We start from the raw sequence: 14,678 nt of genomic DNA on the forward strand, positions 1-14,678 counted from the left end.
ACATACAAAATTCTTGTTTCTTCAGTTTTGGCTAAATGAAAAAACTAGAAGGGTTTGCAGCAACTCCACACGCAACAGGAAAGGAGCCAGCGGCCAATACTGGAATTCATTTAGTTAGAACAAAAATTGAACAATCGTCAGGAGTGAGAACAGGAACGAATGCTTTTTTTGCGGCTATGTTATAGACCCGGATATTTTGCGACTGTAAAACATTTCTTTGTTGACTGAGACTCACTTAAATGCTACCAGATTTTTTTCATTTAACTTTCTAATTTCTAACGAAAAAACCATTTTTGCCACAAAACAGAGAAGAACTTACGAAGTGAATCGTGAGGACAATCGTGAGCAGTGTCGTCAAGGGCTTTCGACACTGAGCTTTGTCGACATAAATTTGAAACATGCATGTCAAACTTCAACCAATTGGAAACCACGTCGAACGTCTGTTCTTTATTCTGATTGGTCGAAGGGCCTGTCACGGCGTCAGCACGAAAACCTTTCACTGAAGATTATTTTTGCTGGCCAAGTTGTTCTACATCTTTTCTGGGCTTCTTCACCACAACTTGTGAAGGTTTGTGCGGGTTATCTTTGTAAGTTTTCTTTTTATTTCCTGAAATTTTCTTCGTTTCGTCTTAGGCTGGATAGGTTTTGAGTTTTGAGTCGTATGTCGAGCGGCGAATTTAATGTTTCTTGGTGAAAAGGCTTGTCTTTAATTTAGGAGGAATTCCTTCTTCTAGAATGAAATCTATGAAACGAAGAAAGAGCGGTAAAAATGTGGTTTCAAGCACAACGGAAGCAACGTTTGCTTTAATAGTTCTTTAGGGAATACCGTCGACTGAAATTGTTTGCTCTCTAAAAGAAAAGACGGCTGAACTACTTATTCTTTCACAACTTTTCGACTTGTTCTCTGCTCGTCAAATTTGTGAAATCGTTACTTTTGTTTTCCAGGTAGTGACGACAAACGTTTAGAACGACTCTGCTCAGAAATGGACATGGCCAACACCTTGTTCACTCCTGTTAAAGGAAAGCCTCTCAGTCCGTTTATTTCCAAGCTCAAGCTGCTTCTCAATGAAGAAAAATTTTGTAAAGCCATCCGGTGGTCTGAAAATGGTGGGGCAATTCTCATTTCCGACGGTGAAGTATTCAAACGCCAGGTTCTAGACGAAAGCGCAGAAATGTTCAAAACCAGGAACTTTACCAGCTTTGTAAGGCAACTTAACCTGTACGGTTTCCGAAAAGTTCCCGTTAACGGAAAGGGTGATCCTTCAAAAAACATGGAGTTTGAACATGTCCATTTTAAACGAGATAAGCCGGAACTAATGCATTTGGTCAAGCGAACCTGCCCTTCAAGGAAAAAGAAGAGAGTTGCTCAAGGAACGTTGACTACCATCAAAAGAGAAAGTCCATCTTTTCGAGAACAGCGTCATGACAAATTCAAGTCACCTGGAGGAGAGGAGAGAGTCTCTGGAAAGTTAAGAAAAAACGAAAGCAGTTTCTACAGCGAAAGTCCGAGTTCTTCGCCGCGCAATGAAAGGGAAAGCGAAGAGGAATCGACTGAATTCAATCATTCGAGTCACTCTCCGTTTGAAGCAGCACAGAACAACGTTGGAAATTCCCTACAAGAATATTACTATCAAAGATTTCAAGAAGAACAGATCGCAGTTCAGCTTCTGTTGAATTTGCGTTACTCGTCGTCTTCGCCTCAAAGTTGTGAAAATTTTCAGCCACAGCCAACTGCTTACGATCCATCTTGCGTCGGATATTCCATGTACATGTACCCTTCGGTACCTTTTTATGGCCAGTACACTTCCATGTACTAATTCAAACATTGGCTAACTTTTAAATTTCTCATTTATTTTGGATTTTTATGATTTTCGATAGCTTATTTGAATCTTATCTATTGTTTAATCAGGTTTTGATGTTGTCTTCAGCACCCGCCCAAAATACGCCCTACTTGATGGGCCACATATAATTCGTACGCATGTATTTTTATGACTCAATTTATCGCGTGAGCTCTTTTTATTCTTACTTCGTCATTTTATATTTGAGTTTTGAAAAATTAAGATTACCATTTAAAGATTATTGCAATGTATTACTGTTCAACGAATTGCTCAATTATTCTGACTGCAAGCATTGTAATTAATTTGTATTTTAGAATCTTAAAGCACGTTGTATCAAATACAGCGAAACTATAACATGTATTAGTATCTCCAATTTTTCATAAGTTATTATGAATTTTAATAATCAGTTCTGGAAAAAAAATCAGTGTCTTTTTGTAACTGATTACGATTTTGTGATGTAAGCGGTATTCAAAATGCTAAGGTTGTCAAAACGGGGTAAATGTAAGATTGCAATTTATGGAACCAATCATTGAGGGATTTTTTGCATCAGAAGTGTATCTTAAGGAGCTGAATAGACTGTTTTAAATAAACCATCACATCAGTCTGTGTTCTGATCATTTTCCAGATGAATCCCATCTTAGTTCCAAACAGAGTACAACCTGTAATATTTGTGCTAAGGATCACGTTGTGCTGTAGTAAGGCACCGATAAATTCATGGCCTGGGGGAGGGGAGGGGAATATCATGCTAGTGTCCCGATGAAATTTACCTGTTCCCCCTCTTACGCTCTGCAAACTCTTATGATCCCTCCCCCCCCCTTCCGTTTCCCTGAAAACCATGTGACCCCACAAAAATTCTCCACTCCTCCTCAGACGATGAATAATACAATAGCCCACGCTTGGTTGGTTGGCAGTGAGCAGTCGCGACTTAATTAAGAATTAATTAGAATTCTAAATGAAATGAGCGAGGTAATTACTTTGCCTTAAAGACTTTGAATTTTACGGCCTTGTGTCCCTTCCTAAAGGGAGCGATGATTCAACCTTTTAGAGCTATTCCAATTGTCCAATGAAAACGGTTATAGTTTGCGCTGGAAAGGGAGTGGAAGATGAAAATCAGTTACGATTATTGATTCCATAAATTGTAGAATATATTTTTTCAGCGGTTATGATTAGAATTCTCAAAAATTTGATATTACAGTAACTGTAGAAATTCTTGCGCGTCTATTGGCCGAGAGCCATACTCGGTTGCACTGAGTGCCATTTTTTCATTTTTATCACATTTTGACGTCGTGTGGAATCTATTTCTGAACATCAGTGCAGTGACACACTTTTTTTGTTTAAAAGTGACAAAATTATGAAGTCAACTCCGTAATTGACCAAAAAATTTCTTTAGAAATACAAAGAGGTTTTCTCTTTTCGTTAAACATTTTATCGTGCGTAACTCCTTTTAGACACTTGGAATACAGATGTACAGCCCCAAGTCCTGATCGTATGGTCCATTCCTGCAATTCCAGCATTTCCCTGATTTCCCAGGCGACGAGCCCAGTTTGGCGCGCACTTTAACCAGCGGACGTTTCGTGACCCACGTACACGGAAAACATATAACCGCGACCATGAACTTGAATGGAATAATTGAGATGTTTGTTCCTTTGGACTTTTCGCTATCTTCAAAACTTGCTTGAATCATCATGGAACAAGACGGCGAAACTGGAGTCGAAGAAATTCTATCGAATGGCCAGCGAGGCTACTTATTTACAAACTGGGCGAAAACGTTCTCGTGTACACCAGAGCTATTTTTCGTACCAGAATCTATTGAAGATATCAGACAAGTGAGTTGAAGAATAGTGTTAGCATTTAATCTATTTTTCGTTCTAATAACAATCGTTGGGGTCATCCTTAGTCTACAAAGACATATTTTGGTAAAATTTATGTAATTTTGTTTCTTTGTAAAACGTAGATCCTTCGTGTGGCCACTAAATTATGTAAGACTGTCCGTGTTGTGGGCGGAGGACATTCGCCATCCGATATTGCCTGTACTGATGAGTACATGATTAGTTTAAAAAATATGAAAGCGGTTTTGAAGGTAAGAGTCGATTGACGTGTCTTGCTTTTCTATTTGTTCATTCGGAGTCTTCAGTCGTATCTCGATGCACATGTGTATTATGTAACATAAGTATAACTTTCACGATCAGTTTAAAGTTTCAAGTATCTTTCACACCTGTGCGTTCGTGAAAGACAATTTTTCAATGCCCGCAGGCTTCCTGTCCACTTGTAAACGTCTTAAACAAAAACATGAAGAGACACGCTCGAGAACGCTAGCCAGATTGGGCAAAAGTGTCTAGCAATACAATACAATACAATACAGTACAATACAATTTATTTTATGTCGGTAACGTAGGGGGTGGTTGCCCAATCCCCCGAGCCTAATGGCTCATGTTGAAAACGCTCGACAGTTAAAATACAGATGTGTATATAAATATATGTACAAGTTAAATATATGTATATATGACGAAAAAAAGAAACGCAAAAATATCACCTAGCCCCCTACCCCTAGTCCTAATCCTGAACCTCCCCTGAAACCCTACCAGCCCTAGCAAATGCTAACAGAAGATTTTTTACTGTAAGCCCGGTATGCACTGTATTAGTGAGTACTTTAGTAAAGTGCAGGCATCTCTTGCTCTGACAAAGCATTTCTGTTGGGATTAATCAAGCGGACATGCGTAGGGGTTTTGTCTACTATATTCGATATTTTGGCTAGTTATAAGAAATGAACAGATGCTCCTAGGGATTTATTTATCTTTTATTGCTTTGATTGGGATTGCATAAGTTTAAAGTACGTAGGTCACGAGATAGTATGTTTATAATCATATGCCTGCTCATGCACCAACTGACACAACTGCTTCGCATACAAGAGTTATGTTTTGGGGTGGGACAAGTTGAGTAACTGATGTTTTCTCTTCTTTACACGAGAAAGTTTAAGGATATTGACTTCAAAAACATTCCAATGGAAGAACTGCTCAACTTTACTTTAGCATTATCAACACACCTCTGATTGTTTTGAATTATTAATAATTTTTGGGTCTATTTTCTCTTTTGAATAATTTCAAACAAAAATAGAGTGAATTGGTTCCACACTTACAGCCATTTCTCTGCCAGTGTCAAAATAAAAATTATTTTACAGTTACTAGGCTACAGCACTAGGCTTCAGTACAGAATTTACTTTTCTTCTTTTTACCAATGAATGATGTAAAATTTAATGGAAAATGTATTATTCTCAAAGATAGCCAGTAGATAACAATACCAATAATAAGTGTTATTTTAGATAGACTATGACAAGAAACAAGTGATGGTTGAAGCTGGTTTGATGGTTAGTGAACTCAACGAGTTTTTGGCTGACAATGGCTTAGCATTACCCAGGTAGGTACATGTATTCACAGACAAAGTTAGCTGGTACAAGGCTTTCAGTTCTATTCTTTTCAAAGTTGTCATTTGGAAACCTTTAGTCATTTAAGTATTGCCAGAAAAGAAACCTGAATTACAAGCAATAAATTATATTCAGAGGCTCATACAATGTCTGAAACTTTAACATAAATTAACCCTTCAATTAATTAACTCCCATGAGTGACCAAGACAGAATTTCTCTTTACAATGTTAATACAATATCAAGCAGACAAGTGATGAGAATAAAGAAAAATATCAATTTGGGAATAATTAGATGATCCAATTTTAAATTCTCTGCACTGACATGATAAGAATTATATGGTTGACACTAAAGAGAATTAAAATTTGATCTGGGAGTTGAAGGGTTAATCCCTTGAGGAAACCACTTGAAGCAGCATTTAAGTACTCATGATTCAAAAGTGTTATCTTCAGTCACACTCACATTATGACAACTGACAGGCTATTATTTATCAGCTCAGTTCATATCAGTTAGAGGATGTTTTGTAGACATAAACCAAATTCTCCCAAGTCATTTGCAAGGAAATGTTTGACCATCAGAATAAACATTGTCTTGAATGCAGATGTTTATCTGATGTTATCTGTGGACCATGAACACTTATAACTAAAAGACACATCTCTGACAGTTTATTACATGACTGCAAACCATTAAGGTCACCAAATTGAAAACTTACACTTTAAATTTAGATACCAAAATATTTTCAAAGGTGACCAAAACATTGTAGCACAAATAGCTCAGGTGTTCATGGTGAGTTGGCGTATTCTTAATCCCTTGACTCCCAAGATCTGATTGTCAATTCTCCCCTCTAGTTACTACACATTTCCTTGTAAACTAGTTAAAAGAATTTGGTGTGACAACTGTTGATCAAGATAACAACTTTTGCCAACCAAACTTTTTATAAGTTTGGGTATTTTCATTACCTGTTTGATGGATTATGTGTAGATGTAGTAAAGGAGAAGTTACATGTTAATCACTTCTGAGAATTGAACAATTAATTAAAATTGAAAATTGTGAATTACTTCTGGGAATTGAAGGATTTGTCAATATCAATAACTGAGTGCCCTTTTATTGTAACATGATTTTAGCAACCAAGTTTCTACTTTTAGGTCACATACTTGTTAAAATGGGCACAGTGTTAATGCTTCTAACAGGAACTGTACCTGTAAAACTTACACTTTGTTTGTTTCTTTGTTTGTTTGGTATGTAGTCTTAGTTCAGTGTCAGAGATTTCATGTGCGGGTGCCATTGGTACATGTACACATGGTTCAGGAAAAAATTTTGGCATTTTGGCTATGTCAGTAAGTTTCTCACATACACAGCATTGATACAGTCCATTATGTATGCTTACTCCTCTACTACATGAAATTTCATTATTGTGACATGATAATCAATTATATTTCAAAATGTGGTCAAATTTTTTTTATCCCTTTCTGAGTTGCTAATTCCTTTGTGGAAAGAAGAACCTGCTTAATTAAGTTGCCCTGCTCCTGAAGTGGCTTCGTGGCCCAGTTGGTGGAAGAAGTGCCCATGCAACTTGAATCTGGGTGGCACATTAGTCTGAATCCTGTTGAAGTCAAATTTTTCAGACTTCTTCTCTGCAATTGCTTTCATTGCAGGTTTCTCAGGAAGACTGTTTCCTTAGTTGTTTACTTTGCATATGATCAGTGGGTCAGAATATTATTATTTTATTTATTTTCATTCTCAACAGTTAACTAAATTGGTGTTTATTTTACATGGCATTGTACATCAGGGAATTATGTTCCTAAATTTTGATGCCTTTGGGCAATTTTTCATACAGAAAAGGAGAATATTCTGCTAAATTAGGTACTACTATTTACTAGACAAAGTACTCTTAACTATCCTTCTGTAAAGCCTGCCTAAAGCAAGGCAATTTTTCTTCTCTGCAGGTTGTATCCCTTGAACTGATGACAGCCAGTGGTAAGGTCCTCTACTGTAGTAGAGAGAAAAACAAGGAAATATTCCTAGCTGCACTTTGTGGTCTTGGTGCTGTTGGGATAATTCTCAGTTTGACTTGGCAGTGTGAAGAGGCTTTCAAATTACAGGAGACAAGCAAACCTTTAATGCTGGAGGAGGTATGATGCTGGTTGTGCAGTTATTCATTAATATGTAATTTTGATTCTTTGAAGGATAAACTTTACCCTATGATGACAAAATTGTTTGGATCAATACCAGTATCTGGGCAACTGCCCACCTACCCCTCCCCTAACTCAACAACAGTCAATTGATAACAAGTTAGGGTTAATGTTAGGTTAGGGGAGGGGTAGGTGGGCAGTTGCCCAGATACTGATATTGATCCAATTGTTTCAATTTATAAGGATACACACAGAGGATGACTGGTGACTGAAATAAATGTTGAATTAAACCTACCTCAGGCTTACAACAATCAGCCTCAAGAGGGAAAGCTGTGGAAATATATAGAGAATTAAAGTTTCTATAGATGACTTAGAATTAATATTAATTCCCCAACTACACCCTCTGACACAAATAAAACACAATTCGCTTTTTGGCAGAGAGAGAAGTTTATTAAGAATAAGAACCAACAGTAAACAAAAGCTAATGATATGCTTAATAAACCTCTCTGCCACCCTAATGACATCACACAAAATCATCCAGGGTAGGAGGGTGGGTGGAAAGAAAAACGAAACAGTACACAATCTCTGGTGTGCGTTCGAAGTGAAAACTGATGCGAAATGAAACACGAAACTCCTCTTGCCTTGTACTAGAATGTGTGTTGCACAATCAATCCCTTTGAACACATGCTTGTCCAAAGGGGTAAATTTTTGGTAATAAATGACCTGATTTCAGCAATTTAGTGTATGTGTCACAGTGACTGTAAATGAATATGATTACTTCACTCAGCATGTTTATTTCTTCTTTTTTATCGTTATACATTGTAATTTTGATGTGACTGCTAATTATTTTCTCAGATGTTAGAAAATCTTGAAACAAGCATATCATCCAGTGATCATTTCAAGTTCCATTGGTATCCACACACAGGATATGTCAAATGCTATGAGGTCAACAGGACTGCCAAGGTGAACATTCTTCCATCTTAAATTTTTATAATCTAGACAAGCCTTGTGATGAAAATTTTTAAAATCAGTGAAATGATAATGATTTGCTGTTGTTTCTGTTGAATAGATGGAAAATGAGAAATTAAAGAATAAAACAAATCAATCAAACTCCACAAGAAGCAATTTAATCCAAAATAAACACAAGCCATGATTATCATATACTGTATTTAAAGTACTTAAATCTTTCAATAGTCCACAACAATAACCTAGCAGATCATAAATGTCCTTTGAAAAGATGAAACTAAATATATTTTGATCTTAAGAAGGCTATACGCTTACAAATGGCTGGGTTTAATTTCTGCATTGTTCCTAGGTGTGGTCTTTTATCCTCCTGAGAAGTTCAATCCTTGTGGTTTTGGGGAAGGACCCCCTTGGCTTGTTTCCCAGACAGTGTCTCATAATTCAAGCCTACATGTTGCACATGGCCAAATAACTAGTATTTTGAAACTCCAACTTAATATTAACTGCTTATAAACCTTTAACTCCCAAGATCTCATTAGTAATTCCCTACCACTGTCTGCCAAATGATTCTCATTGTGTTTTTTAGGAGAATCTGGTATCAGATCAATTAGTAATTCCATAATTGTTATTTTCCTTTATTTTCATCACTTGTCTGCATGATATTGGATATATTTAGTAAGGAGAAACTTTTTCTTGGTCACTCACAGGAGTTAATGGGTTAACCTCCATTTGACACATCTGCTGCTCTAAAAGTGCCTATCTTGTTAATTATCTTTTAGCCCATAGATGACAATCCAAGTTGGTTTTGGGACTATGCGATGGGTTATTACTCCTATGAGCTTGTGCTTTGGTTAAGGTGACAGTGCTACACTTCACAGCATTTTTTTTTCTATTACTGTAGACTAAAAAAGGTCAAACCTTATTTCAGTTGTTAAAGTATATTTTGTATACTGAAATATACTTTTCAAATTATTGTAATGTAACTTAACAAATTGACATACACTTTTTGATAATTTGAATTTGATTTAACAGCTTTTTGTTGTCTTTCATTAATTTTATAGCTCATTTGTGCCACCTTCCCTACGATATGTGAACTGGGGTCTTTTTAAACTCTTCCACTGCAAACCTCACAGCAGAGTGAATCAAAGCCACAAGGTAGGATGGAACTCACTCTCAGAATTTTTCCTCTCACTCTCAATTACAATTTTCATTCAGGATTGTAGTAGCAGGAAAGTAGTGGGAAGTAACAGTCAATAATAGTAATTGATGATGTATGTACCAGGTAAAACACAGTATAAAAACATTGAAAACATTTGTGAGTATAAATTTGGCAAGTAGCCAATACTTGCTGAAACAATGGTAAATTGTTTATCATTCTTATTACTGCTCTAAGTGAGTGTCATTTCTCTATAGAGATTAATATAATGACATTTTGGAGAGTATAGCACATAATTGTATATTCTCACCTAAATTTAAAGTTGGAAACTCATACTATAACAATTAATTTAAAGTTATTGTGTTTGTCAGGTTTTTAACTTTAATTGCCTGTTCAAGCAGTATGTGACAGAGTGGGCCATTCCCCAGTAAGTTGTTTTTTTTTGTTTTGTTTTTTTTGAAATACTGTGTGCCACAGTGGCATATGATTGGGAGGGGTAAGAGTACCATGTAGGCACGTAGGGTGGAGGTAAATGTATAATATTAAAAAGGTAGCCATGAAACAAAAAACTCAGAAAATAGGATTATGAAAATAGCCACTGAATGTGATTCATTGTAATAAATTGGTCATTGCATCAGCTAAAATCACTACTACCTCCTAACTGTTGGCTTGGCCACTTGAACAGTGAGTTGGAACAAAAAGCAATATAAGAATATTTAGCAATTTTGTATAGTCCTGATGTGCTATCATTTTCTTGGGGAAAATTAAAGCACTCATTGCCTTACCTTTCAGGTTTTAATTGAGTTTTCATGCAGTTTGCCAACCTCCCACTTTGTTTACAGTATCACCTGGGACTGGTAAACACTGAAATTGCAGTGAGGATGGAAGCTAAGCCTAGATATTTAGTATTGAGTTTTTACTAACATTTTTTTTCCTTTTCTTTAGGGATAAGACAGTGTATGTACTTAGAAAGCTTCAAAGCTGGCTCAAGGAGTCTGGATATCATGCACATGCACCTGGTAAAACTCCAACTTTCATTTTCCATAAAAGCCATTGAGTCATATGTTCAATCTCCTATTCCTATTAAGCTTTCTCTATACAGTCAATTCTCGCCCTGCGAACACCTCACTATTGCAGACAAGAGCCAGCCCCCTGCTGAAATGCATAAAGAAATGACTGTAATAAACTCCTGTTATTATGGACTCTTGCTACTATGGAAATGTGGATGCTTTCATGCCCCCCCCTCCCCCAGTGCAATGTTTCACTTGTTTTTTTCCTCTCACCACAGAAAACTCTTAAGTACTTCTTCCAAAATATTGACTCAAATAATATTAAGCAACATTACAATAAAAGAAAATAAGGAAACCATTCTTCAATTGGGTGCAAAAAGAAGAATTTTTTGCTTGCAACTGGATCTTTTTCTGGTTCGTGAGGCCACTTTAGAAACTTTATGTCTGCATAGTTACATATTAATTATTATTTCATATGTTTAGAGACAAAACAATTTTATTTTCTCTGATAACCCTCCATTACTGAATCTTGCTATTATTTATTTCTTACAGTTGAAGTTAGGTTTGTAAAGAGAGATGACATCTTCTTGAGTCCTTGTTATGAACAAGACACCTGCTTTATCAATGTTATTTCTTATAGGTAAGTAACAGTCTGTTTTTTTTTTTATTTTGGGGGAAGTGCTTGGAAAGCTTAGAAGCTCTGCAAAAATTAGTTTTAAACCCTATGCAGTAGTCTACAAAACTAATCATTCATTATATATTTAATGTTATGTTTTCCTCTGAGCTTGAATAAATGCAGCGATGTAGGAATCAACCTACATACATGTATTGCTTTCTAGTCAATAGTTTATTTCATTAACTGGTGCACTTGAAAGGTATAGAATAACAATAAAAATTGTACAACTGTATTTTCCCACTTGAAAGGGTTATTTCTTTGAGAGCATATTTAGTTATATTACTGTTTTGTTGTTGTTGATTTTTCTATTTTTGTTTCTGTTTTTCTCTGCCCCTATGGAGAATGTTTTGCTCTCTTCTTACCTCCAATATATCTGGAAGATAACTCTGAGGGTGTTGTTGGTAGCAATAACTAAATTATGTGAAGCATTGAAAAAAAAAAATCACAGCATTTGGAGATGGATGAAAGATTTTTCCAATATATTTCCATCTGCCAGTTCCTTGCACTGCAGCTGTTCCCCCTGGTACTTAATGCTGTAACTTATTTTCTTTTTCATCAACTTGTTCATTCACTATCTTTTGTTTGCAATCATGTTTTTCCAGGCCTTATGAAAAATCACTTCCACATGAAAATTATTGGGAATACTATGAAAACCTTATGCTGTCAGTTGGGGGCAAGCCGCACTGGGCAAAGGTAAATCTTAATTTATTAGAATTTGCTGTAATTTGTTTTGATTAATGCAATATTTTCCAGTGATTTAAACCTGGTCATAAAGACTAGGTCCAAGCTTACATTGCACCCAGTAGCTTTCCCTCCTACTAAACTACAAACATAGAATGATGATGATAATAATAATAATAATAATAATAATGATGATGATGATGATGATGATGATGATGATGATAATAATGATAATAATAATAATAATGATGATTATGATGATGATAATGATAATAAAATAAGAAATATGGTGAGTCTTAAGCTCGGTAAAGAAATAGAGAAAGATGTGCTTTGCTCACCATAGAGTCTGTGGCTCATTGGTAGAGAATCGGAGGTCTAAGGTTCAATTCATCAAAGGTACTCAGAATTTTTTCTCTGTCCCACACCTTGTCGTGACAAGACGAAAACATCTTTCTCTTCAATAATAATAGTTATGATAATAATAATGATAATAATACAAAACTGTTTCTTCTTATTACAAGGCGCACAAGTTGACATCATCGGATTTTGAAAAATTATACCCCAAGATACACAAGTTCCGAGAGGTCTGCCAGAAGTTAGATCCTCAAGGAATGTTTCGCAACGACTACTTGAAGAAGGCCATCTTTGGACCAGCACAAAAACCTGAAGTGGACAACAAAAAGACTAATGACGAGTAAAGTCGCCCTGGCAACCATTAGCTTCTCTGGGTATGGGAGGGAAGTGAGGGGGGTAAAATTTGTTATCATGGGACCATGGTAGAGTTTATTATGAGGCAAAACCTCTGGTAACAGTTCCTTTCCCTGAACTTCCGAAAATCAGAGAAAGGAAGGATAAGAGAAGGTGAGAATTGGAGAAGAAACAGGGGATGTGGGGGGGGGGGGGAAGGGGTGAAAAGCTCCTTTTCGTCACTCCCCCCTACTTCGTTCCCTTCCCAAATAGTTTTCAGTCCATTTGCTACATGCTCTTCTCTACGTACTACTAAAAATACTTGAGGAGTTTCAAAAGTAACTTAAAATAATACAAATTATGTCAGGTTTGGGATAATTCGACATGTAAAACCTGATGAAAAGAACCAGAATTTTCCGTATTATGATGTAATTGAAAAAGGTAACTAATTAAAAGGCAAAAAGTTATTTATCGCTGACCATGTTGTTCAACACATGGATATTACGATGATAGTGCTTCGATCGAAAAACTACGCATCACAAGTGGTATCAGTAAATGTTTACCACCGGAAGAGGGGGGGGGGATGAGGGGGTTGACGATTTTTTTCTTGTTTACTCACGGCATGAACAATAATTAGTTGAGTTAAATAATAAACACACAGTAGTCTCTTTCCGGTCACCATGACAGTGGTGTCACTATTTCTAGTTTTGCTTGTGTAATAATATGATATACATTAGTAAATTTATTGATGCTATAGGGTCTTAAAATGTTTCTTAATTAACTGTGATATTGATAAATCTGAATGATGTGTTGACGAATTCAGGAAGCAGTACGTACGTCAAAGCCTTAAGTGTGGTCTTTAAAATTTTACGTTAAAGTTAATACCCCAGACATATTAAAATTAAAATATTGAGACTAACAAAAAGTCACCAAGGTTTTCACGAACACAGGTTATTAAGATTCAGTAGTATAATATAAGGCATTCAGAAAGTGTTCACGTGAACACTGAATCTATTAACTTATGTAGTGTGGTTTGCATATAGACCATACAATATTGCAATGTGTATAACGCACTTCCTGGTTATTAACACATTTTTATCGTGACGGAAGCTTCTTATTATTTTATTTATTTATTTGTGATGTAAGAATATCTTAAGAGCGCACCCAAGAGAATACACTTTAGCAAGTTGTCAAATTTCTCCGCGTAATAGTTGTCTTATTGCTAACATTGTGTTCAGTGCTGAACGAGATTTACATTTTGCGTACGTGATGTATAGTTGTTAGATAGTGAGATATTGTTGAGTTGTTGGACAAGCTTAGTCCAATTTCACAAATACTAAGTAACGGGAAAGTACTCTACTTGCTGTTTTTTATTGTTAAAGATATATAGTCTTGAGTGGACCTGCCGTTATGGAATGGCAATCTTTGTTGAATTATTTTGTAGCGAACTCAGTTATGAAGCGTTGGTGATTCACACTTCTCACATTTCGGAATATTTTATAATGGTGGCATCGTGTCACATAGCAGTATTCGCTGTAACCGAGAACAATATGTTTGCATCCAAAGAGAAAAATTAAACCTTTCCAACTGAATTCATGTTCTGTTTTTTGTTGTTCAAGTCATGATCGGTCACTCTGAAATTAGAACATTCACATCGTGGTATTTATTAAAGAACAATATATAGATTTAGCTAAGCCTAAAAGCGGAGCTCGCATTTTTATCCCGCACGTCTCAAGGGCACAACGCCTTGCCCTGGCCAGGACTAGATCCCGGGACGTCCGACTCGGAGCCCAGTGCACTGACCACTGGACTTCTACGGTCGTAGGGTCGTACATCCAAATTTTTTCGGCTTGATGGATTACTACTATTTTGTATAATTATGGGGCTACGCTCTGCGAGCTCCGCTATAAATTTTAATTAACGATATAAATAATTGTGCACGCTCGGTAGCTTAATAAACTTGTTCACTTTTTAATGAATTTACCACTAACCGTGCAATATCAGTTAAAGATATCCTACGTCATGCGGCCCAACCTTCCGCGCCCGTCTCCCCACCCAACAAATGTCTCTGGATTCCCGTAGCCTTACTTTTCACATTTTTTTCTACTATCCTAATT

At 36.3% G+C, this 14,678-nt stretch overlaps 2 protein-coding genes across 3 annotated transcripts; both read left to right on the top strand.

Moving 5' to 3' along the window:
- The first annotated feature begins 482 nt into the window (after positions 1-482).
- Positions 483-2,444, top strand: LOC113666846 (uncharacterized). Of its 2 annotated transcripts, none has more exons than XM_027182637.2 (2): positions 483-568; positions 946-2,444. In XM_027182637.2, the coding sequence occupies exon 2, from the start codon at positions 984-986 to the stop codon at positions 1,815-1,817; it is 834 nt and encodes a 277-aa protein (XP_027038438.2). In that variant the 5' UTR covers positions 483-568; positions 946-983; the 3' UTR covers positions 1,818-2,444. The 2 variants fall into 2 exon arrangements, with proteins under 2 accessions (XP_027038438.2, XP_089058330.1); XM_089202204.1 differs by having other exon boundaries at positions 505-587.
- A 765-nt stretch (positions 2,445-3,209) lies between these two features.
- On the top strand, positions 3,210-14,153 carry LOC113666867 (L-gulonolactone oxidase). Its single transcript, XM_089199265.1, has 13 exons — positions 3,210-3,664; positions 3,793-3,918; positions 5,158-5,252; positions 6,503-6,593; positions 7,203-7,388; positions 8,244-8,351; positions 9,131-9,207; positions 9,413-9,506; positions 9,879-9,934; positions 10,453-10,526; positions 11,070-11,157; positions 11,796-11,886; positions 12,396-14,153. Exons 1-13 carry the CDS (start codon positions 3,524-3,526, stop codon positions 12,570-12,572), a joined length of 1,404 nt encoding a protein of 467 aa, XP_089055391.1. The 5' UTR covers positions 3,210-3,523; the 3' UTR covers positions 12,573-14,153.
- Positions 14,154-14,678: the final 525 nt, after the last annotated feature.

This window comes from Pocillopora damicornis, chromosome 3 (assembly GCF_964200805.1).
Source record: "Pocillopora damicornis chromosome 3, jaPocDami1.2, whole genome shotgun sequence".
In the NCBI taxonomy this organism is placed as follows: Eukaryota; Metazoa; Cnidaria; class Anthozoa; order Scleractinia; family Pocilloporidae; genus Pocillopora; species Pocillopora damicornis.

Coding starts and splice junctions, on each gene's coding strand:
- LOC113666867 (XM_089199265.1), top strand. CDS start 3,524: ATGGAACAAGACGGCGAAACTGGAGTCGAAGAAATTCTATCGAATGGC. Junction 5,253..6,502: donor AATGGCTTAGCATTACCCAG/GTAGGTACATGT, acceptor TTTGGTATGTAG/TCTTAGTTCAGTGTCAGAGA. Junction 9,507..9,878: donor GAGTGAATCAAAGCCACAAG/GTAGGATGGAAC, acceptor TGTGTTTGTCAG/GTTTTTAACTTTAATTGCCT.
- LOC113666846 (XM_027182637.2), top strand. CDS start 984: ATGGACATGGCCAACACCTTGTTCACTCCTGTTAAAGGAAAGCCTCTC.